This window comes from Chrysemys picta, chromosome 6 (genome assembly GCF_011386835.1).
Source record: "Chrysemys picta bellii isolate R12L10 chromosome 6, ASM1138683v2, whole genome shotgun sequence".
NCBI lineage: Eukaryota > Metazoa > Chordata > Testudines > Emydidae > Chrysemys > Chrysemys picta.
In genome coordinates, this window is record NC_088796.1 from 71,159,731 (window position 1) to 71,184,398 (window position 24,668).

Sequence of the window (24,668 nt, forward strand, 5' to 3'; positions counted from 1 at the left end):
GATACTTTGTGTGACTTTGGGAAAACAACCTAGAGTAATTTTTCTGTGTCCCAATTTCTTAATATATAAACTAGGTGATCAAGATACTTACCATACAAATCTCTTAAATGTGTGAGGATGAATCTGTTATTTGTAAAATATGCTGAATAGAGCTGGCTGGCGAAACAGAATTTTTATCCTGAAGGAAATTTTGACACTTCAAAATTGATCTCCATTATGGACTGGATTGGGAAGTCAGACTATCAAAAAAAATCTCAGGGAATGAAAACTTTCAAAAACTCTAGACCTTTTTGAACACAACAATTTCACATATTGAATGACTTTTTGTTTCAAAACATTTGGAAACAATGTATTTTCAAAACAATGCTTTTTGCCCTGTTGTAGCTTTGTTGGTCCCAAGATATCAGAGAGGCAAAGTGGATCAGGTAATATTTTATTGGACCAACTTAGGTTGGTGAGAGAGAAGTTTTTGAGCTACACAGAGCTCTTCTTCAGCAATCCTGCTGAAAGACTGTGGGTGAGAAAAAGCCATCTTGAACAAAGTTTGTATCTTGCCATGTTAAGTTTTTAGTCATTAGAAAGTATTTCACTTTTGTTTGTAACCATTTCAATCTCTATCTCAGACTTGATCTCACTTAAAATCCTATTTTCTTTTGTTAAGAAACTAGCTTTAATTCTAATTTAAACCATCAGGGTTGTGTTAGTGTTAGTTAATGCCACTTAAAGTGCTTAGCTGTACATTTAGTGTCTTTAGAGGGACAAACAGACCTTCTTATTTCTCTGAGTGGTACAGGAGAGGGTTGGACGGTTCAGGGCACATGATTTGGGGAAATTTGGGACTGGGAGTGTGTTGGGGTCACCTTACTGGGTGTAACTAAGGCTGATGGAAGTCAGAGTGGGGCTGTAGACAGGCCACTGGGGTCAGAGTTGTTGAAACAGGGCTGGTTACATAGCACACAGATGCTCAGGCTGCATGCTTGTTGCCAACTGTCAGAATCCCAGGCAGAGAGCTACAATAGCAAAGCATTGTGAGACACTCAAGGTTACAGGGTGACAACCCTTCACTGGTCTGGTATGCACCCTTAAGTGTGACAGAAGAGCTCTGTGTAGCTCAAAAACAGGTCTCTTTCACCAACAGCGGTTGCTCCAATACAAGATATTACCTCACTCACTTTGTCTAGGAGAGAGAGACTAATTTCAAAATGACTTTTTTTATTCTCTAGAACAGAAAATCAAAACTCTTTGTTGAAATTGATATTCCCCCCCAGAAAACATCAGTTTTTGACAAAACATCAGTGATGGTGGCTCCTCTTGGTCACTCTAGGAATAGCTCATGAGGTCAACACCCAATCCCACAGATGCACACCATTTTTTGCCTCTTTCACTCCACAAGCTGCTGTTGCTGCCTCTTCGTGACTCAGCTCTCCATCCAGGTCACTAGCCTGTTTCCATTTTCTGGGCTATCCAAGTCCCTCTCCCTAACAGTCTCAGGTAGACTTTCCTCTCACTGCCCCAACGTGCCACTTTCTCAGTTGCTGGTAGGTGAACCCAGGCCTGCCCTCCTCTCTGGGTTCCTCCTGTTCAAGGACCCTCAAGTAAGCAGTCAAGGTCTGTTCCCTTTGAGACATAACTGCCTTTCCTTGAGCCCTTTCCTTACCTCTGGCATTCCCCCCTTTCTGGGTTTGCCAGCCTCCTAGCTCCCTCCTCCCAGGGAGTAACTGTAGGCTACCTTTCCCTATAGCCACCAAACACTCCTCCTTTCTCCCAGGGAGTGACTGCAGACATTCCTAATCACCCCCTCTGCTTCCAATTTCTTGTCTTTATAGTCCCAGCCCAGCTTGTTCGTCCTCAATTGGTTCCCTCACTCAGTCAGGGGATTACCGGAATCCCTTCAGTTGTGTCTTGTTGGGTTAATTATCTCCCTTTTCACTCTGCATTACCTCTTTCCAGGCAAGTGTGGGGTAAACACCCCATCACAACATCAGTTTCCAATGGGAAAAATGTTTAGGGTGAAAATCTGACCAGATTCTCAGTGAGCGATAGCCTGTTTGTGCCATTCAGGTGGGGCAAAGGAGCTGTAATCTGCAGGAAATGGCTGTCAGAGAATTCCCCTGGAAGGGAACTCTGTGCTGGTGGAGCTGTACTATTGCTGAGCCCTGAGCCTTTGACCCATTCTATCTCTCCTGGGATCTGGAGCATGTCAGAGGTGGGGTGGAGAGCTCAGCTATGCATTTCTTTTACTGGTGTAATGAAAAGCAACCTTGCAGCTGCTGTAAATATTGCTGGTGCATTCTGGTCATGGGAATCATGACCGGCACATGGACAGCCTCTCCTCTTGCACCAAGCAGAGCTCTTGGATAGGAGAGACACACTACACTTATACAGTGCGTGTGCACTCTTTCTAGCATCTACACCAAGAAAGCTTTATATTATGACAATATGACTGAAACCAGTCTTCAGGTAAGTAACTTGTTTTTCTTCTTTTAAAATAAATGTGGCAGCCATACACTAAACCAGTGGTTCCCAAACTTGTTCCGCCGCTTGTGCAGGTAAAGCCGCTGGTTGTTCGGCCCGGTTTGTTTACCTGCCACATTTACAGGTTTGGCCGATCGCGGCTGCCAGTGGCTGCGGTTTGCTGCTCCAGGCCAATGGGAGCTGCTAGAAGCGGTGGCCAGTACGTCCCTCAGCCCATGCAGCTTCCAGCAGCTCCCATTGGCCTGGAGCAGCAAACCGCAGCCACTGGCAGCCGTGATCGGCCGAACCTGCAAATGTGGCAGGTAAACAAACCGGGCCGAACAACCAGGGGCTTTACCTGCACAAGCGGCGGAACAAGTTTGGGAACCACTGCACTAAACTATCATGAAGAAGGGCTAGGTGCAGGAGTCACCCCAGGATTTTCATTCCCAGTATTGTGTAGTGGCCTTGGTTATGATCTCATTTAGACCCACATAAATCAGGCGTAATGCCCCTGAAACCAATGGAGATATGCCTGTGTAGGATTGATATACATGATAGGAGAATCAGGACAATTTTCTCAGTGCATGTTCTTATTTGTTGTTAAAATCTCCTTTTATTTACACTTTTTTATACAGTAACTCCTCACTTAAAGTTGTCCTGCTTAATGTTGTTTCGTTGTTACGTTGCTGATCAATTAGGGAACATACTCACTCATTTAAAGTTGTGCAATGCTCCACTTTTACATTGTTTGGCTGCCGCTTTCTCCACAGCTGGCAGCCTCCCTACACCCCGCCCCTCCCCAGCACCTCCCGCCCGCCGGAAGACCCCGCGGATCAGCGCCTTCCCCCTCCTCCCCCTGCCTCCTGCCTGCGGCAATCAGCTGGCTTGCGGCATTTTGGAGGCAGGGGGAAGGGGGGAGGAGTGAGGACTCTGTGCGCAGGCTCCCCCTCCCTCCCCTGCCTCCCGAATGTGGCAACCCAGCTGATTGCGCTGGGCAGGAGGGAGGGGGGAGAAGCAGGCTCCCCCTGCCTCCTGCCAGCAACAATCAGCTGGCTTGCGGCATTCGGGAGGCAGGAGAGAGGCGCGCCAAGTCCTTGCTTCTCCCCCCTCTCTCCTGCCTGTGGCAATCAGCTGGCTTGCCGTGTTCGGTAGGCAAGGGGGGGGAGCCTGTGCGCCCTTCTCCCTCCCTCTTGCTTCCAAAATGCCGCAAGCCAGCTGATTACCCTGGGCAGGAGGGAGGAGCGAGGACTCGGCGCACCTCCACTCCCTCCCCTGCCTCTTGCCGATGGCAATCAGCAGGCTTGCGGCATTTTGGAGGCAGGAGGGAGGGCAGAGGAGCGAGGACTCGGCGCGCAGGCTCCCCTGCCTCCTGAACGCGGCAAGCCAGTTGATTGCCGAAGGGAGGGGGAGGAGCGAGGACTCGGCGTGCCTCCCCCCTTCCTCCCCTAGTTGGCAATCAGCTGGCTTGCGACGTTTAGAAGGGAGGGGGAGGAGCCAGGACGCAGCAAGCGAAGTAAACGGGGAAGAGGTGGGTCAAGGGTGGGGGCTTGGGGGCAGGAGTGGAGTGGGCGGGCTAAAGGTTGAACCCCCCCCACCTCTGGTGCTTGCAGAGTAGGGGAAGCTGCCCTGGAACCTAACCCCCCCATTTACATTAATTCTTATGGGGAAATTGGATTCACTTAACATCGTTTCACTTAAAGTCGCATTTTTCAGGAACATAACTACAACGTGAAGTGAGGAATTACTGTATTTTCTATCTTTAATTGATATTTTTAGTCTGACTTTCTACTAACTAGATGTTGCCATTTAATTCATCAGAGTTAAATTAGCAATGAATATAAAAAGAGCATGAGTATCTACAATATAAAGTGTAGCTTGCAGAACTAAATTGGCTTTAACACCTGTTAGGGATCTGCAGAAATGGCAGTAGGAAGGGAGGGTGGGATCTGGACTCCCAAATGCTCATACCAGTAGTTACTATGGGTACTGCTGTTGTCTGGAAAACAGGGGTTGAGGTTTCTGACCACAGTAATGACCTCTTCCTGAGCGGTTAGGAATTTCTGATCAGTGAAAAGGCCAGACTGAGAGAACAGAAGAAAGATCACTGGATGCTAGATATTCAATGTTGTCCAGTGGGCTGAAACTGTTAGTGAGGCAACAACTGTAGAGCACAGAAGAGGGTTTTTCACCAACACAAATAGGTTTTGGATGTCTAACAGAGTAGCTGGATCAAAGTGTCTTCTTAAAATCTTAAAAAGAAAAGCGAAAAAGGAAGGAAGAACAATGAACCTTTCCAGACTGAACTTGATGAGGTCTCTTGCCTTAAGTTTGAAATCCTGACTTTATTGACGTCAGTGGGACCAGCATTTCAGCACAGGTGCTGAAGTCTATTGGAGAAGAATGGGAATAACCTTCCTGCGAATATAGATTTTACTTATTTAGCTCATTTTAAAATTCAGACCTTTACATTACTCACAACATCAAATTATGTACATTGCTAGTTTATATATCTGCATGTTCCCATTGATTTTGCCCCCTCCCCCTTCTCCTCCATTACCTAGAATTCTTTGGAATGCTCACAGTCTTGTCTTAAATGAGACTGTAAGCTCTTCTGGGCAGGGATTTACTATGTGTTTGTATGGTGCCTCACACTGATCCTGATCAGGGCCTGGGTACATTACTTCAGTGCAAATAATAATCAATGAGTTGACACATCAGAAGTCTACTTGAAAAGGAGGGAGAAAATTGCACTAGGGTTTATATTTTAGTGGAAAGTCTGGAGTGAAGGAAGATGAAGAACCATGTTCTGCTCTCAGTTTTACATCTGTGAAATTCCATTGCTTTCAGTAATTCAAACATTGTGTTTCATACCAGAAGAAAATGCCCCCTTGGGACTGTTTTTACCAACCCAACTATGGAAGACAAAGTCTAATAAACACTTACTCCATTTAGTATAGATATGTATACTTTCAGTCAGAAAGAGAACTGGTAACAAACCTGAGAATTTTTTACACTATAAAATATTTACATAGCTGCATAAATACTCTTTAGCAGATACTAGGTGGATGATATAGTAAAGATTTGATTTCAATATATTGTAAAATGCCTCTTTTAAAGTAAAGTGTATATCTTATAATGTGTATTCCAAAAAGCTTTACTCAGTTAAATATAATGGAGTAGCAACAGGTATAATATGCAACACCAATGAAGTCAATGGGATCTTACAGATGTGAATGCGAACAGAATTTGGCCCTCTCTGGATTCTGGTGACAATGAAGGAATATGAGGAAAATCCTGAACACTAGAAGTTCTTCCATTTTACTGTAAAAGCTCCATAGTCCATTGCAGTCTTAAAAGGGATTAATTCTCTGAATACAAACTAAATTTAAGGGCCACATTATCAAACAGTCATTGGTGCAATTGCACTTGCAGTTCTTTGGTGCCATAGTTTTGTGAGTGCAACCTTTTGTGGGTGTATAATAGAATGTAGATCTAACTTCATGGTAGCTCTCACAGGCCAAGCAGTTAAACATCTAGATGCTGTTATTTGCATCAAGAAGAATTGCACTCATATAACTAGACACATTAATAACTGCTGGCACAAGTTAAAAAATTTGGACATAAGAACAAGTTAGGAAGTGATTACATTTCTGGTGTAATCATAGATTTTTTTTTTCACACATAATGCTGCCAAATAGATTAAGATTGTTTTTCAGTCCATTTCACAGTACTGTTTTTTTTTGATTCCCTGTGATATGTGAGAACATTGAGTTTCTTCATAGCCTTAAAGTTGTAATTCCTGATCACCAATCAGGATCAGCCTCTGGACATAGCTCAATTTGGGCTGTGATACCTAGAGGACTATAAATGAGCAGAGCAATTAGACTCACAGATGGTAGTAGTGAACTGAATCTGCAGATTTCAGCTTTGTGCAAGAATCAGAGTGGAAACAAAGTGTATTCAGAAGCAGCAAAGCATTTGGAGAAGGTCTCATTTGTGCTGTGAAGGCTGGGAATGGGAACCCACATGCTAACTGTTGGAAGCTCGGTACTGAAAAATTGTGATATATATTTAAAAGAGCAAGAAGAGTTAAAGGGAGAATGATCCATGTGTACTTCTAGGTTGACTGGGGGTATGTTTACACTTGAAGGTAGTGGTGTGATTACCAGTTTGAGGAGACATACCCACCCCACCTGTGATTGAACTCGCATGGCCATGGCAGCATGAATATTGGGAGGGGCTAGCTGCCCCAGCTATGTGCCTGTCCAAAACACTACTAGGTACGTTCTCCCTTAGCCCCTCCTGCCACTCGTGTTGCCACAGCTACATTCTATTTTTTTCTGTGCTAGCTTGATCAGAGCTAACATGGGTATCTCTCCCTGAGCAGGGAATCACATCTTCTAGTTCCAGTGTAGACATACCCTTTAGATGTGAGAGATGAAACAGACCTATAAGGTCATTGTCTCCATAATTTACTAGTGCAAGGTTGTTGCCTACTGTATATTTTCCAGTTCTTTGTTCAGTTCACTTTGAAATGACTCAAACAAATGAGGCTTTTATCACTTTCCTTGGAAAATCTTTCACAATATAATAGGAATATTGTCTCTTTTTCTCCAAAAAATGCATGAAGGAACATTGATAACCTGTTCAGGAATGTGGTGAATACAGTGTGTATAGTTTCTCAATTTTCTGTGATCTTTAATGAGTCTAGGGAACAATAAAAGTAATTTCCAAGTTCTGGAAATTCTTTAACATTATAACAAGCAACTCATTTTTATCCTTTCCCTTCTCCCTCTGTGCGTTCCACTTCTGATAACCTCATGTGCATTACATTTATCTACTGAGTTTTTACTTTCTGGAACAGCCTTCAATGGGCACATGAATAACACAATATGTTACCAAGATGGATGAGAAGCAGTGCTTAATTTTTGCCAGGGCTGACCCTCTAGGCTTGGCAATTCATAGCCCCGGCACCTCTGGGCTTGCTGCATGAGTTATAAATGTAAAAAAATTGCTTGAGCCCCTGCACCTAATTGCTTGAGCCCCAGCATTTCTTTCATTACAAATTAAGCACTGATGAGAAGATAGTTCAGAAAAAGTGAACCACTTGTTAATCCTCTAGTAACTAATTCAGGAAAGTGCAGGTATTAAACCTACAGAAAGTACCTTTATCAGGACTGGAGGCAGAAGAGTTTTGGAGTAAAACCTAATTAATGTTATTGCTGTTGTTCAACTGTGTAGTTTGAGTGACTGATGTAAAATATAATTTAATTTTCTTTTGGCATGTAGTGGAGCAAGGCAGCCTATTTCATTTTATTATTGATGAGATATATTAATGGAATGTTTTAAATGGGTATCCAGTACTTGATTGAACTCTTTCATGTGTTTGATCAATTACTGCTATTTTGCTGTATTTCCCACATGTTGATTTCATAGCGAGGTCTGATCAATGAGAAATAGAATATCTACCGGCTTCAGAGGATTGCAGTAGTCCATTTGGAATTGTTTTTGCTTCTGGACTGATAGTGGTACTATCACTGAAATGGACAAATTAGTCCTACTTAATAAACTTTACATGAATTGAGGCATCTTGATATATGCATTAGTTTGATCATAAATGAGCACAGTGATGGCAAATGTGTGGGCCATAGCCTAAATCACTAGTACCGGCATACTTTCAAATCTGTAACACTGTAGGATTTTTATAGTGCAATTTAGTGCTTGTAAAGGTTCCAGATTGATAGCTAGTGCTGAATGAATAATTTACAATGGATAATTTATTAGACAAATTTAGGCTCTCTTCCTGATCATGGATATTCCACAAGCAGATTATGACTTTCTTTAATTATAAAAAAAAAAAGTGTGGGTAAATTGTGATTGGTCAACATTTGCTGTGTTAGCTGGGCTGCCTAGCTGATTGGTACATGTGATGGACCCAGATAGTATCAGAGCTGGTGCTAGCCTATTGGGAGCCCTAAGCAGGAATATTTTTTTTGCCCCCTCCCACAATACTGAAACAGGCAAGTTCTTATGATAAAAAGCAAATAGGGGCCCCCCTTGAGCTGCTCGGGGCCCTAAGCAATTACTTAGTCTGCTTTTGCCTAGTGTTCGTGTACCCTACACATCTCCTGGGTATGGTGTTCTGTCCCACCTAGTGGCATTGAGGGAGGTGGGAGGGAGGACAGACAGACTGACCGACCGACAAGCTCTGTAGCCTTAGCTAACAGCCAGTTGGCTTTTAACTCATGCAGTAGAGACTCATGCACTAAGGTCCAAAGGTTCCAGGTGTGATTCCGCCCGTTGACAACCAGGGTCTGTCAGCGTTACACTGGCTCTGGATGATATATTCCAGGAAGGGGCAGAAATGACCAGGGCAGAAAGCCCTGGAGGTCTGGGCTGGGGATGTAAGGCTTAATCACCAGCGCCATGAAAGAGGTGGAGCCCTTTATTTTTCCTGTAGCATCTGAGCTAATTGCTCTGGTCTGGGAGCATCTGCATAGAGAGGTTCTGTTTCTCATTCAGGGGGTGTATCTAGTCTGATTGTACGCTTATTTGATTTAGAAAGTGTGCTCTTGTGTTTCAGCCTGTATAAAGGGCTTTCAGTTACAGTGTAAGTTAGCTTTCACGTACCACCCCATGAATATATTTCGGCCTGGAGCTGAAGGGACTTGTGATGTTACACCCCGTATTCTTTATAGAAATATGGTTATGATATGAATATGGTATAACTAAGATACACTTTATGCAAGATGGGTCTTATAAGAAATCATTGGATAGGTTATAATTTACTGAATATGTTTATCCAATTTGTATGCCTGTAGCATTTCTGTTTCTGAAGCTGGGAATATTGACCATGTCTCTGTATTTCAAATGGGCTATGTTGGATGAGGCCAAATAATGTTAGTGGCTTATTGAAGAAATGCACACAAGCATAAGGATTCCCCAGGAACTGTGTGCAACAGAAACCTCTCAGAGATAGCTCTACACAACGGGAACTGTTTGACCCAGGTCAGATAGCTCTACACAACGGGAACTGTTTGACCCAGGTCACAGCAAAAAGCTTTCCAGCAGGAAGATGTAAAAGAGGGACAATGACAACATGAGGGGTCCTCACTCTCCCTATAACAAAACACTTAAGGAACAAAGACTGTACTGTGAGAAGTGATGGTCCCAGGGTAAGATCTTTAGCCGGTGAAAGAAAATGAATTCTGCTTTGTTCTGTTTGCTATCCCTTTAACCACTTAAAATTTACCTTTTGTAGTTAATAAACTTACTTCTTGTTTATAATAAAACACAGTTTATGTAATTTCTAACGTGGGCGGGGAGAAATTGAGGAAGAGGGCGGATTTTTATGAGCTTGCGCTGTGCAGATTTTTCTGTACAGTGCAAGACAGTATTATCTTGGGATTATCTCCCAAAAGGGGTGTGCACATGAGTGGGGAAGTCCTCTCACACAGTGACTTCAGTCTGAGACTGCAGCAGGGTTTGGCCTTACCTGTGTGTGTGTGTGTGTGTGTGTGTGCGCTGTAAGAGGTCGGAGGGCCTAGTTCAGCAAAGTAGGGAGAGGGAATCCTGGCTGATTGAGCAAGAGAGGCTCAGTGAAATCCCAGTACATCAGGTGGCACCCCAAAAGGGGTGTCCAACACGTCACAGGACTACTTTTAAGTATGTCAGGGTGGTTCAGACTTCATGGCAGTCTTGAGCCCTTTTCTGTAGAGATCACCAATAACAATAGCCAATTAGTGTTAATTGTGAAGGGGACTTGTAATGCATAAACATGTTCACTAGGGTCTGGGCTGAGACCATCTGTTCATATTGCATACAGCAGTCCACAAAAAAGCCATTAGACAGTAATAAATTCTGCCACTCTTGGCTTGTGTGTGTGTGTGTGTGTGTGTATGTGTGTGCGGATTAAGGCTGCTGACCCAGCAGTGGAAGGTTTGGTGTTCTATTACCCATCCCTTGAACTTTTTTAATCCTCTTATTTTACAGGATTGTATCCTGGTGACTTAAGTTGCGGCTTTCTACCAATACGTAGAAGTTATTTGAACGTGTATCAATGTTGGATCCTACCAACATTAATGATATTTCAATAAATCTGATTTAATGAAAATTAGAAGCAGCGTTTTTGTTGCCTTTGGGTAAAAGCTGCACTTCATTGCAAATTCAATTTCACTCCTGGTGTTTCAATGCATCTGTGAATTTTGCACAGCGAATGGCCTGGGGTTCATTTAATCTGTACTCACCCAAGTAATTACCACTTTGTCACTGCAGTTTTAACAAGGATTTTGGAAATATTACTAGGGAGAGCCTGAGCAATAGATTAGTTACACCTGCCCTTCTCACTCCTGAATACTAAAAGCAATCGACAAATCACATCTGGGGTGCACAAGTCATGATTATAGTAAAAGTGGATAAAGGTATTTCTGTAACATACTTTTTTCATCAGGGTAGTTTTGATTCAGTTTTAATTTTTATAAATTATATTTTTACAAGAAAATTATGAGGCCAAGTGTTCTCAGCTGAAAAATAGCCAGGGTGAACACTGCAGAGCTACCGGGGGGACTTTTAATGCACTTGTTAAACAGTTTTTATTTTTATTTATTACTCCCTGCTCCTTATAACATCTTATTGGAATCTGGAAAAGAACATTGCTTTCCCAGCTGGCTTTGCCTTTTTTCCATGTGTCAAGAACTATTTATTTTCTTGTTGTTTCTTGGGGATCACAAGTCAATATATTTCCTAGTTTCCTTGCCAGCACCATGGATGGTGTCCTCAGTGACATTAGCATAGGGCCGAGAGAACTGTGTATTAAATGAGTGAGAAGGAAGTGCATGGTCTAATGGCCTGAGTATGGAACTCCTGTTTTTTAATCCCATTAAGTTCTTCTTCTGTGATCAAAGGCAAGATATTTAACTTCTCTACCATTTGTAAAATGTGGGTAATATTACATACTTCACAAAGGGTTTGTGAGCATCAGTTATTTAATGTAGTGGTTCACTTTTTTTTTAATTGGTTGTGGACAGTTCCTGTTTGTGATAAATGAGGAGATGTGGGTCCAACCACTTTCTTTTGCATGTCCCAGCATATTACCACATTCTCTCAAGTCTTTTTTCTCCTATTCGGTCTCATCTGTTTCTATCTTTATTTTCTTTCTTTCTTTCTCATCTCATTTTTTCCTTTTGTGGGTATGTCTTTTGGTTTCAATTTTGTATATTTTTGTGTGTGTGCAATTTCTTGTGCTTTGCTTCCTTGTTTGTTCTTGTTTCTCTTTGCTTTCCCCTCCCTCCCCATTAACCAGAAGACTATGTGTTGCTCAGGGTGGCAAGATGGTGTCCATTAGTGGGTCAGGGCTACACAGTCTGAGTTGTACGCCATAGAAGGAAGGAAGATATGAATGTATTGGCAAGGTGCTGCCTGAGCCAGGAATGCATGAACTGTTCCCACGTCCAAGCTGCTTTAGGACTGTTGGATGAGCAGACAGAGAATGTGCATGACTTTTAAGGGGGTATCTGCTATTTTACCCTCACCCTTAAGAGCAAATTTGCAGTGGGAGTTTGAGATATGTGTAGGCTCCTGCAGTTTTCCCCCTACGTCCCCACTATTGCTCGTCTTCTTTCTGAGTCCCTTCAGGAGTCAAAATGTGCCTTTCCTCTCTCTAGTTAGAGACCCAAAGCTGCATACAACTGTTGTTGTCTTTTAAAGTTTAATAAGGCAAGAATTTCTGTAGGAGTGAGAGCCTCTGAGCTATCGCTGTTCTCTCAGAATGTGCTGTGAAACAAGGCATGCCGTCTGTCCCTGGCCTCTGATGCCCCAGAAACTTCTCAGACTCTCCAGTAAGTGCATTCCTTTTACCAACACCCATATAATCTGTGCAGCAAAGTATTTACAGTGTTTCTCGCCCTTTAGCCCTATCTCATAGGACCAGGGAAGAACATAACTCAACCTCCCATAAGATCTCGGAGCATACTGGGGTCACCTAACCCAGGCCCTCTCGCCTCACTTTCTTTCTGTCATCTTTTACACCCCTCAGTTGATGGCTAATTGATTCATCAGCCCTACCAGCCTGATCAGCTAATTAGCTGCATATCCCCAATCAGCATTCTCCAAGGGAACTGACTGGTGGCTAAATAATCAGAGTGCTGGCTCACCTGCTAGCTTCCAGCTGTCTGTCACCACCGGGAAGGGTGAACAAATGCTCAAGTATCTTTCAAAAGTGTAATTCCAGAGGATGAGCATCTTCTACATTGTGAGCACATCGTGTACATTTACAAATCGTGTATGAGTGTGTAGAAGGTGGCAATTAGGAGTAAGCCATTTTGCTGCAATTATTCTGTAGACAGTGAATTGGAGTACTTTGGCCAGGATTTTGAAATTACAGTACCTCCCCTACCAAGTAAATCTAATGTTAGTATTTAAAAATATCTTGACCATGTTCCTTTACATTTCTTATGCTGATTGCTGTCTTTCATGGATAATTATTAATCATGCTTGGCTGGGAAGGTTTCATTTGGAGACTTATAGACTTCATTAACTGAAACTGGCACCCTGTTGCTATGACTGGGTTATTTGTTATAAATTGCTATGTGAGGACTATCCCATTTGCTCCTAACAGATGAAGTCAGAACAAGTCTGACATAGCTTTGTAAATTGTTTCTGGATAACCTCTCCTTCTATGAATATATGGTTGGTACAGGTTTGTTACAAAATTCACAAATCCATCTGCTTTTATAGGTTTGGCAGCATGGAACAGTTCTGATACCAGAAAATATAATTATCTGAAATATTGTAGTCATGGCAACCAGGAAGAAAATTAAACAGCTTGCAATAAGCATGATTTATTAAATGAGGTTTGAAAATAATTTTTCCATGCTTGTAAAATGATGGGAACAGAACATTTGTTAATCAAAGCTTTGTATGTATGTAATGAAAGTGAGTTAACTTTACTAGACCCATGCATTAGCTGTTTCTCTCAGGGATATGTGTCAGTATTAGGATGCCTCTTATATTAGTAAGAAACATAAAATGTCTGCAATCAGCTTTTTGGACAAATACAGGAGATGATTAATGGCCTGTTCTGAGGCTTAGTGAATGTAGGTGAAGAAACCTTCACACACACTGAAGATATTTCTGATGTAAATATGCTCCTCTAGACAGAGTGGGACTTGGACGTGTTTGTGTGATATCTCTATGACAACCAAAGGATGAACATTTCAGGCATCTTTTTATGACAGTCACGTGGTTCAGCAAATCTGGAGCTGGAAGTCAAACAAGAAGGATGTGTGGCTGCTTTGACTCTCTCAGGTGATGGTAAGAGAGAAAGAGAAAAGCCAGGATATCCTGAATAGTCTAATGGAAAGTTGTAGGCCCAGATTGTCAGGGGTTTTTAAGTGCCTAACTGACACTGAAATCAATGGGAGTTAGACCCTTAAATTCCTTTGAGGATCTGGCCCATAGTCCTTATAAACCTCTTCTTCCTGAAAGACTAAAGTGGGGAGTATTTATGAAGTATTTTTTTTCTGTCTTGTGTTTTATGGGGCTTTGTAGTAATTTTGTCAATAAATAATTAAACATCATGAAAAGGTCACCAGATTTTTTTAAACGTGAGCAAAACAATGTATTTTCCCCTAGCTTCATTCTCAGAAACAACTGAGTAGTTTCTGCTGAAATTTTCCCAAAACTTAGGCTCAGGCACACAACTGGCACACAAGTTGACTTTCCAACCTAAATAATATTATCTCAAGTGGTGGAGGTCTGGTTTATCAAGAGATTCTAACCCTACCAATGAACCGTGTGGATGTCAATATGATGCCACTGGAAGGACTTTCTATTTTTTCAGTTTGCGTTTTTTGAAACCTATGCAATTACATACACAAAAACTAGATTAGAAAGAACATTATTAAAGTTGCAAAATCAAACACTCAAAAGTAAGGAAATGCCAGAATTAAGGTTGCCTGTGCAAACTTAATTCAACCCTCTTGTGCCTATTATGCCTTATGATATAGTCTTTAATTACATGATCACATACTAGCTTTTCACAGGGCCCCTGCCTCATGCAGACATGACACATGGCCTGTAGCAGCCCAGAGCTACTCTTTCAGGAAAAGTTCAGCTCAGATGTAAGCTGGCAAATGCCCAGTGCAGAGAGAATCTTTGGGGAATTTAGCTGCTAAAAATTTAATTATGGAGCATGTGCAAATTGCAGTTTTTTCAAAGACCTATTACCTGGCCAGATTTGCCATCCCCATGAAAATCCACCCAAAAGGCACATCTTTGACACAACGGCCACTTCCCTGTCAAGAAAGTACCTGCTTGGAGGTGTTAGAGCATATCAGAGAAATGGTTGCCAGAAGTTTTTAACAAGGGCAAAACATGTTTTTATTTCGCCTCATTCTCAGATGGCTGAATTGTTTTTGATGAAAATTTGCAAAAAATATAGCCTCAGGCAGACATCCAGCAAGGAAAATTGCAGCTGAAATGGTTAAAGTTATAAGGACCTGAAAAAAAGTGTTTTGTGATGTTAAGTGTTGGGCAACCTTAATAGGCAGTACTAACAGCCCTGATTATGAATTATCAGTGTTGTTTCTCCTGTTTATAAACCCTGGTGTTTTAGTATACGCACAGTCCAAATGTTCAGTTTTAGACTTTTGAATAAACCTTTGTTGTTTTCCCTTCATCCTGAGCCAAATTCACTGGCAATTAGGTGAATTTACCCCATTGTGTTAGCTGTTTACTTGCTGTACTTCACATCTTGTAGCTTTCAGAATTGGGCTGTAGTCTTAGAACAGGTTTTCCTGCTCTTGTTATGACCAGAAATATTGCGAGTATAGCTTTTCTGATGGTAGTTTGGCACGTCCAATTCCTTTCCCCAAATGTTTCAAACATTAAAAAAGGGTTGGTTTTTGCCTTCAGTTCACCTAAAATTGAATGAAGGTTTGGTCAAATTCTTAACTTTTCTGAACATTAATCTAGTATCTAAAATTGCTGCCAGTATGGGCAACCCAGGTAACACACCATTACTATGACTCAACTATTGTCATAATATAGGCCATGCAATCATTTTGATGACTTGAGAAATGGAGGTTCTGCTTTGGTGACATCTGAATAAGATGGATGCCATATTACCTAACCCCACTACTTAATTTTACTTGTGTCTTTTGGGGAGTAGATCATTTGTTTAATTGAGAAAGCAGGAGCAGTCTGCAAGAGGAATCATGGCATGGGTAGCAGGCCTGCAGCTGTTGATTCGTTTGTGGATCTCAGGCATGACCTTCCCATATAACCTATGTTCATTATGCCAGGGTATCTTGCCTGATTTCCCATCCCTGATGTGTCGATCTCATAGAAATTGACCTCTTCAGATCAGCCTTTCTTGTTGAAGGAATGATTTGTCCCCTCTGGTGTGGAACTCTGACTAGAAACGAATGAGTAGGAAGTGCAGTGCTATGGTGCAATTCTGTCTTTTACAAAAAAAAATAATTGTTTTTTCCGGTATTAAAAAGTGTGTAGAAGCTTTTTAATGGAAATCATAGTTTTCTTTACATTGTTTACTTTTATATTATTTTTTACTAAATGCACTGTCATATTCTTTTGTGCTTATTAATCAAGCAAAAGTTTTGTGTGGTATATAAAAGTCCAGACCTCCATCACTAGGTAATCACTCAATGACTACTGTAGGTGAACATTGTATAAGAGTTTCTTCATGTGCATCCAGCAGTACAGAATATACTATGACAGATAATCTTTATTTGATATTTTAATTTGCAATTGCCTGCTTAGCTGTGAATTGAGGATCCCTTAGTAACAACCTTTCCCCCCCGTAGGGATCTATGTATTTATGAGTATGTATAGATTTCAGAAACTTTTGTTTTGTGTATGCACTGAGGATGAAATTTAGCTTGGGAACAGAGGACTGGTGGAAGATTTTTTTGCATCTTTAAGCCCTACAGAGAGGCTGTATGTAGTCTGCCCACAGTAGGGTGCCCACCCACTCCCTCAGGAAGGGCCTCTGTTCTGGTCATAGGTCAGTGCAGAGGACTCATTGGGGGTGGGTGACCAGTGGCCTTAGTAATCCACACCACTGACTCAGAAGAGGTGTGACCATTATTTCAGCCCAGAGGCTGCAGTACGTGCCACTGGGTTGGAGTGGCCAGCATGGCAGCTCTGCACTCTGGCTTTGAGTTAGGGAGGTGTATTTCACCTACTCAGCTCCCCTGCACTATATGTGTATAGAGTCCAAATATTCAGGCTTTGAGAATGGTGAGCGAATTTCAACTTGATAAAGTTTATATGTCCTAACCAATATCTTCAGATTTTTGGCTAAACTAGAAACGTAACAGTTCATATCTGGAAAACTTTACAAGTCCCAAAAGAATAAAAGTAATAAAAATACTAAAAACAGATGGATTGGCTATTGGAGAAATAATAATACAACAAGCATATGAGAAAACAGCTATTGATTGTCTTGGAGACTAAGGCCTTGTCTACACTACGAGAGTAGTTCGATTTTACTTGCATCGAATTTTTGTAATCGATATTGCAAAGTCGAACGTGTGTGTCCACACTAAGGACAGTAATTCGACTTTGTGCGTCCACACTAACGGTGATAGCGTCGACATTCGAAGCGGTGCACTGTGGTCAGCTATCCCACAGTTCCCGCAGTCCCCTCTGCCCATTGGAATTCTGGGTGTAGCCGGCAATGCCTTCTGGGTAACAAAATGAGTCGAGGGTGCTTTTGGGAAACTGTCGTCATCCGTCCATCACTCCCGCCCTCCCTCCCTGAAAGCGCCGGCGGGAAAACAGTTCGCGCGCTTTTCCAGTCATTGACAGCGCGGACGCCACTGTACTCCGAGCATGGAGCCCGCTGCGACCATCGCTGCAGTTGTGGCCGCTCTCAACGTCTCGCAGCTTATCATAAAGGTTTCCCTGAGGCAGATGCAGAAAAGTCAGGCAAGGAGGCTACGGCACCGCGGTGATGTCCTGAAGTCTGAGAGTAGCACAGACCTGTCAGAAAGCAGGCGACCCAGCGCCGAGGACATCACAGTGGCAATGGGTCATGTTGATGCCGTGGAACGGCGATTCTGGGCACGGGAGACAAGCACTGAGTGGTGGGACCGCATAGTGCTGCAGGTCTGGGATGAATCCCAGTGGCTGCGAAACTTTCGCATGCGGAAGGGAACTTTCCTGGAACTTTGTGAGTTGCTGTCCCCTGCCCTGAAGCGCAGTGACACCCGGTTGCGAGCTGCACTGAGTGTACAGAAGCGAGTGGCCATAGCCCTGTGGAAGCTTGCAACGCCAGACAGCTACCGGTCAGTCGCGAACCAGTTTGGGGTGGGCAAATCTACCGTGGGGGTTGTTGTGATGCAAGTAGCGAAGGCAATCGTTGATGTACTGCTGCCAAAGGTAGTGACCCTGGGAAACGTGGAGGCGATCATAGATGGCTTCGCAGCGATGGGATTCCCAAACTGCGGTGGGGCCATAGATGGAACTCACATCCCTATCCTGGCACCGGACCACCAGGCCACCCAGTACATTAACCGAAAGGGATACTTTTCCATGGTGCTGCAAGCACTGGTGGACCACAGGGGACGTTTTACCAACATCTACGTGGGATGGCCGGGCAAGGTTCATGACGCTCGTGTTTTCAGGAACTCTGGTCTGTTTAGACGGCTGCAACAAGGTATTTACTTCCCGGACCACAAAATAACTGTTGGGGATGTGGAGATGCCTATAGTCATCCTCGGGGACCCAGCCTACCCGCTAATGCCCTGGCTCATGAAGCCCTATACTGGCGCCCTGGACACTGAAAAAGAACTCTTCAACTACCGGCTGAGCAAGTGCAGAATGGTGGTGGAGTGTGCTTTTGGCCGTCTCAAGGGGAGATGGAGAAGCTTACTGACTCGCTGTGATCTCAGCGAAACCAATATCCCCATTGTTATAGCAGCTTGCTGTGTGCTCCACAATCTCTGTGAGAGCAAGGGGGAGACCTTTATGGCGGGGTGGGAGGTTGAGGAAAATAGCCTGGCTGGTGATTACTCACAGCCAGACAGCCGGGCGATTAGAAGAGACCAGCGGGAAGCGCTGTGCATCCGGGAGGCTTTGAAAGCAAAGTTCCTGAGTGAGCAGGGTAACCTGTGATTTTATAGTTTGTGTACTGAGAAGCTAAACCTGCCCCCGTTTCTTTACCCAGGTAATGTTGACTATCCTATCCAGTTACATACCCCCTTCACCCCCCCTCCAACACACGTGTCGAAATAAAAATAGTTCTACTTTGTTAAAGCACACCGTTTTCTTTAATACTGTTTTAGCGGGAATTTTTTAAAACTGGGACGCAGACTGTGGTGCGGGGCGGGTCTAGTGTTGTGATGCGAATGCAGCTTCTAAACTCAAGGATTGACAGGCTCCGCTGCGGTGGGATGCTTGTTTCAACGGAGCCTGTCACCCCTCCTGATCGGGACTGTGTGTATGGGAGGTCTATTTGACTTTGTGGCAGGGGGAGGACGGTTACAGATCCCATGCTGTGTGGCTCTGTGATCCTGTCTAAGGACCGGCGCTTAAGATCTGTAACTGCCCTCCCCCGCCACAAAGTCACAGAGCAACCCACCCCCCCCAACATTACATCAAAACAACCTCCCAGACTAACCGGGGCAACTAGTCACTGCATCACTGCACTGTGTATATGCCCTGCTGCTGTGCCTGCCCCCGACTATGTACCCTGCCAAAGGAGACTGTCCTGTCCAATTTCCAACCCCCTTTCCCCTCCTCCTCCAAAAGAACATGATTGAAACAGTAGTTAACAGAAACGAATTTTTTATTATCAACTACACATGGCATTGGGAGGTGAAACTTGGACGTGGGCTTGTGTCAGGCGGGAAGGAAAGAACTTTTCAAATTTTGGGAAATGAGAGCCTTCTGCTACTAGAGCTCTCTGCAGGGGTGGAGTGAGAGTTAGCAGGGACTCTGCCGCCTCTCCTTCTTTGCACTTTGGGTGAGGTGGGTATGGGACTTGGTGGCGGGGGAGGGCGGTTAGAGATGGACTGCAGCGGGGCTCTGTCCTCCTGCCTCCGTTCCTGCAGAACATCCACAAGGCGCCGGAGCGTGTCCGTTTGCTCCCTCAGTAGTCCAAGCAGCGTTTGAGTCGCCTGCTGGTCTTCCTGCCGCCACCTCTCCTCCCGATCCATGTTGGCTTGGTGCATTCGGGTCAAGTTCTCCCGCCACTGGGTCTGCTGTGCTGCCTGGGCTTGGGAAGAGGCCATAAGCTCAGAGAACATGTCCTCCCGTGTCCTCTTCTTCCTACGCCTAATCCGCGCTAGCCTCTGGGAGTGTGATTCCAGGCTAGGTTGTGAGACAGTCGCAGACGGGGCTGTGGAAATGGGAAAAAGGGAGTGAATTCCTCTGAAAGATAAATGTAGTTGTGAACAAAGAACATAGTCTTTCTCTGTGAACAAGACCATGCACAGCACCTTTCACATGCGCACTCAGCACAAGGTCGAATTCTCGGCCTTCGCATTCTGTGCCTGGGGTCTTGAACAGCACATTTGAGAAGCGAGGCAGCACAACGGAATTTCTGTTGCAGGCAGACATGGTAAGCCGTACACTTGTGGCAGTTTAAAACTTTTATATTACCACTGGCCTCATTTCACATTTAAATCAATGTCAGTCCCTGCTGCCAGCAATCCGGCAAGCGGGAACTCTGCCCCTGTCCCACCCCCTCGCGGCTGTCCCCGGGAATGATCCCTTTCGGCTGCCCCTCTCCCGCCTCCACCGCGTGGCTGCAAACCAGCGGTGACAGTTCTGTAAAGGAACGGGAAAGCAGTCCCAACACTAACATTCCCCTACCTAATTAAAAGCAGGTCACCATGGCCGACATCACCCTGATGAGGATCTCCGAGAGCGACAAAGAGAGAATGCTCCGGGAAAGCCTCCAAAGACCAGGGCCGTATGCCGCCCTGCTGTGCAGAGCAATGATCCCCGAGTACCTGATAATCTCGTGGCGCGGCAACGTGTCGTACTTCGGAGGACCCAATAAGGCCGCTCTCCCCAAGAACCTCATGCAACGGCTTTCAAGTTACCTCCAGGAGAGCTTCATCGAGATGTCCCAGGAGGATTACTGCTCTATCCCCGCACATATAGACCGCATTTTACTGTAGCTGCAGTAGCAGGGAATACACAGTAGAGCGGCTTGTGCAGGACAATCACTGAAAACCGGACATTGCTAGATTTCTTTTCAAAACTTGCACTGCCCCTTACTAAACCGTTAAGCGCCTAGGGCACACTAATCATGAACAACCCATTCTTTTAATTGTTAATATTCCTGTTTTGTTAAAAATAAATGTTTAGATGTTTACAACACTTACTGGCTGATCCTTCACCAGATTCTGTGTCCGGGGTAATGGCTGGGGACGCTTCGTAGGGGATCTCTGTAAGGGTGATGAAGAGATCCTGGCTGTCGGGGAAATCAGCGTTGTGAGATCTGCCAACTGCCTCGCCCTCCTCATCTCCTTCCTCATCTTCCCCGTCCCCTAACATGTCTGAGGAACCGGCCGTGGACAGTATCCCATCCTCAGAGTCCACGGTCACTGGTGGGGTAGTGGTGGCGGCAGCACCGAGGATGGAATGCAGTGCCTCGTAGAAACGGGATGTCTGGGGATGGGATCCGGAGCATCCGTTTGCCTCTTTGGTCTTCTGGTAGCCTTGTCTCAGCTCCTTGATTTTCACGCGGCACTGCGTTGCATCCCGGCTGTATCCTCTCTCTGCCATGTCTTTAGAGATCTTCTCGTAGATCTTTGCATTCCTTCTTTTGGATCGCAGCTCGGAAAGCACGGACTCATCGCCCCACACAGCGATGAGATCCAAGACTTCACGATCAGTCCATGCTGGGGCTCTCTTTCTATTCCCAGACTGCATGGCCATCACTGCTGGAGAGCTCTGCATCGTTGCCAGTGCTGCTGTGCTCGCCACGATGTCCAGACAGGAAATGAGATTCAAACTGGCCAGACAGGAAAAGGAATTCAAATTCAAATTTTCCCGGGGCTTTTCCTGTGTGGCTGGTCAGAGCATCCGAGCTCGCACTGCTGTCCAGAGCGTCAACAGAGTGGTGCACTGTGGGATAGCTCCCGGAGCTATTAGCGTCGATTTCCATCCACACCTAGCCTAATTCGACATGGCCATGTCGAATTTAGCGCTACTCCCCTCGTCGGGGAGGAGTACAGAAGTCGAATTAAAGAGACCTCTATGTCGAACTAAATAGCATCGCAGTGTGGACGGGTGCAGGGTTAATTCGATTTAACGGCGCTAACTTCGACATAAACGCCTAGTGTAGACCAGGCCTCAGACTTCTGGCAAAATGAAACTCTCTATAATGGTATGCTGGTTACTCTAATCTTCCAAACAATAGTTTCCCAAGGGCTTGCTGTGTTTTAAAAATTACTTTTGGAAAAACAAAAGGTCTGCGAACATAAATTGTAAATATCTCTGTGGCTCTGTGGGTGCAGTTTCTGAAAACCTTAAGAAGAAGAAAATACTGATCAAACTGACTAAACATTTTTAAAGTACTGCAAGGAATCATGATGATTGTACCCTTACTGGCTAAAATCACAGTGCAGCTAATATAATAAATAATAATAATAATAATAAACAAATAAATACTGCATTTTTGCCATGTTGTACTGGAGGAGCCATTACATTTCAATCAATAAACTGGGTCTTGCAAATGGTTTAACTCATTCCTCCCCTCTGTCTGTCTGTATTTAAGACATCTTTCTGTTTTCCAGAACTGCGTAGATCAAGTGGAGTTTATTTAAGAATTGTGAACTCCACATTGTTTTATTGTTTCTGATTTAAATGCACTACAGTAGCTGAAATGGATTTGGAGAAAGTAATACTATTGCTGGATATTGAGGACTAGACAGTGGTGAGTGGTCATGGTGGCTTTATACCATTACCATGTCCATGGGCTGCAGTGGTGTTACTCCAGACTTCAACTAGTGTAAAGGAGAGTGGGGGTAGGAGGAGCTTTATTAACCACACTATTATAGATCTTTAATACACACTAAAATAACAATTCTGTGAAAAAAGGCAGGGAAAACCTAAGCCATTATCACCTGGAAATTATCAAACTGGTTTTCTTTCATATTGATTTTTTCTGTTTTGACTACCTAGGCACAAAGTAAATTAATCTGACAGAAGGACTATTGCTCTGAGATACAGTTGGAGAGAACAGAAAAGTTAGAGAATCTTTTAGAGCTTTAGCTTGATGACAGTGTTATGTAAGGCTAATCCAACCCAGCACCCCAAATGTCAATCCACTGGCCTCTTACAAAACAGAATTATAGCCAGTCAACATGTTAGAAAGAAAACTCAGCTCTTTGAAATGGAGAAATGTATCTGCTGGGGAGGTGAGATTCTTCTACTACATATAAACTGTTGATCCACTGGACTAATGTGTGAGAGTGGAGGGGCTTAGTACTGTAGAAATTACAAATGTCAGCTGTGGCTGCTCCATTTGATTCTTAGGCATGTACAAAATGTAGGTCTGTGTACCTATACCCTCAGTAGATAGAAATCCTTATGATTATGTCTACATTGGGTGTGTACCCAGGTTCTGGATTGCATGCATACATCTATGAGTTAGCTAAGTCCACCACCAGAGTTCACACCGCAGAGCCGCACACGCACCTTACTCCAAGTAGCCACATCCATATGGACACTGAAGCTACATGTTTTTGACCTTGGATTTATGGTGCATATCCTGAGCATCCTCATCACCTGGAGCTGCTCTAGTAATTGGTTTGTGGTGTGTGGTAGAAGACCTTGTCTGCCTCTTCAGCCCTCCCGTGCTGAAGTGCTTTCACTCCTCCCAATTTGAAATGCCTTTTCCTCTGAGTCACTTCCGGCTGTGAAAGCTGCTCACTTCTCTCTGTTCAAGCCTGGGGATGACCCAGGGATCCGGTCAATCAGCCGCTCCTGCTTGCAGGTGAATGGTTCATGCAGCACAGCAGATGTTTGGAGGGACAGAGGACTAGACACAGCTAATGAATGCTGTAGAGACCCCATGTTGTTCCCATGTGGTGGGGGCATAGGGAGGAGGAAGGCCTGCTGGGCAATCAGCTGACATTTAAGGCTGACGGTCCTTAGAGCCTGTGAGTGTGCGCACTGGTCACCAATGTGCTGAGTGCTGCTTTGTCCCTGCCCTGAGCCCCATGCTGAGCTGGTGCCCAGCTGAGCTGACTGGGTGGTTGGCTGGGGCAGAGTACAGGAGTCTCCAGTACTGGTGTGCATATAGCAGCCAGAGAGCAAGGATAGGGTATAAATGCCCAGGGAGCCAAGAGCCTAGCAGGGGGGGGGGTATCTGGGAGGGACAGTCCAATGGCTACCACGGGGAAAAGGTGGGGGTCAAGGAGTTGGGAGGAGAGGCTGTGCAGTGCAATGCCATTCAGTGCCAAATCCTGACTCCAATGAAGTCCGAGCCTAACTCACCAGTTCTCTGTTGGAGAACTGCTCCTGAGAATAGGCCATAAGGGGTCACCTTTCAGCTCCACTCTCATATGGGAGATAGGGTTGCCAACTTTCTAATTGCACAAAACCAAACACCCTAGGCCTGCCCCTTCCCAGAGGCCACTACATTTTCCCCCTCCCTCGGTGGCTCACTCTCCCCCATCCTCATTCACTTTCACTGGGCTGGGGTAGGGGGTTGGGCAGGAGCGGCTCCAGGGCTTTTGCCGCCCTAGGCGGGAGCACTCCTTCTCTGAGCATTCGGCGGCGGGGGTCCTTCCGCTCCGCATCTTCGGGGCACTTCGGCGGCGGGTCCCGGAGCGAGTGAAGGACCCACTGCCAAATTTCTGCCAAAGACCCAGAGCGGAAGGATCCCCCCACCGCCAAATTTCCACCGAGGGCGGCAAAATGCCACCCCCCAAATCCTGCCGCCCTAGGCGACCGCCTAGGGTCACCTAATGGAAGCGCCGGCCCTGGGGTTGGGGTGCGGGAGGGGGTGAGGGCTCTAAATGGGGGTGCAGGTTCTGGAGTGGAGCCAGAAATGAGGGATTCAGGGTGTGGGAGGGGGCTCAGGGCTGGTGCAGGGAGTTAGGGAGCAATACGGGGTGAGGGCTCCAGCTGGGGGTGTTGGCTCTGGGATGGGGCCAGGGATGAGGCATTTGGGTTGCAGGAGGGGGACCCAGGCTGGGGATGAGGAGAGGGCTGTGCGTTCAGGCAGA

The 24,668-nt window shown here is 44.8% G+C and overlaps 1 protein-coding gene and 1 long non-coding RNA gene across 2 annotated transcripts in view; one reads left to right on the forward strand and one right to left on the reverse strand.

The window, feature by feature from the left end:
- Nucleotides 1-24,668, forward strand: part of LOC122172180 (uncharacterized) — a 231,344-nt gene that overhangs the window by 133,068 nt on the left and 73,608 nt on the right. The gene's annotated exons all lie outside the window — the stretch shown is intronic.
- Nucleotides 19,250-21,789, reverse strand: LOC135972391 (uncharacterized). The gene is made up of 2 exons (XM_065550334.1): nucleotides 20,814-21,789; nucleotides 19,250-19,819 (listed from the first exon to the last, which is right to left on the reverse strand). Exons 1-2 carry the CDS (start codon nucleotides 21,388-21,390, stop codon nucleotides 19,344-19,346), a joined length of 1,053 nt encoding a protein of 350 aa, XP_065406406.1. The 5' UTR covers nucleotides 21,391-21,789; the 3' UTR covers nucleotides 19,250-19,343.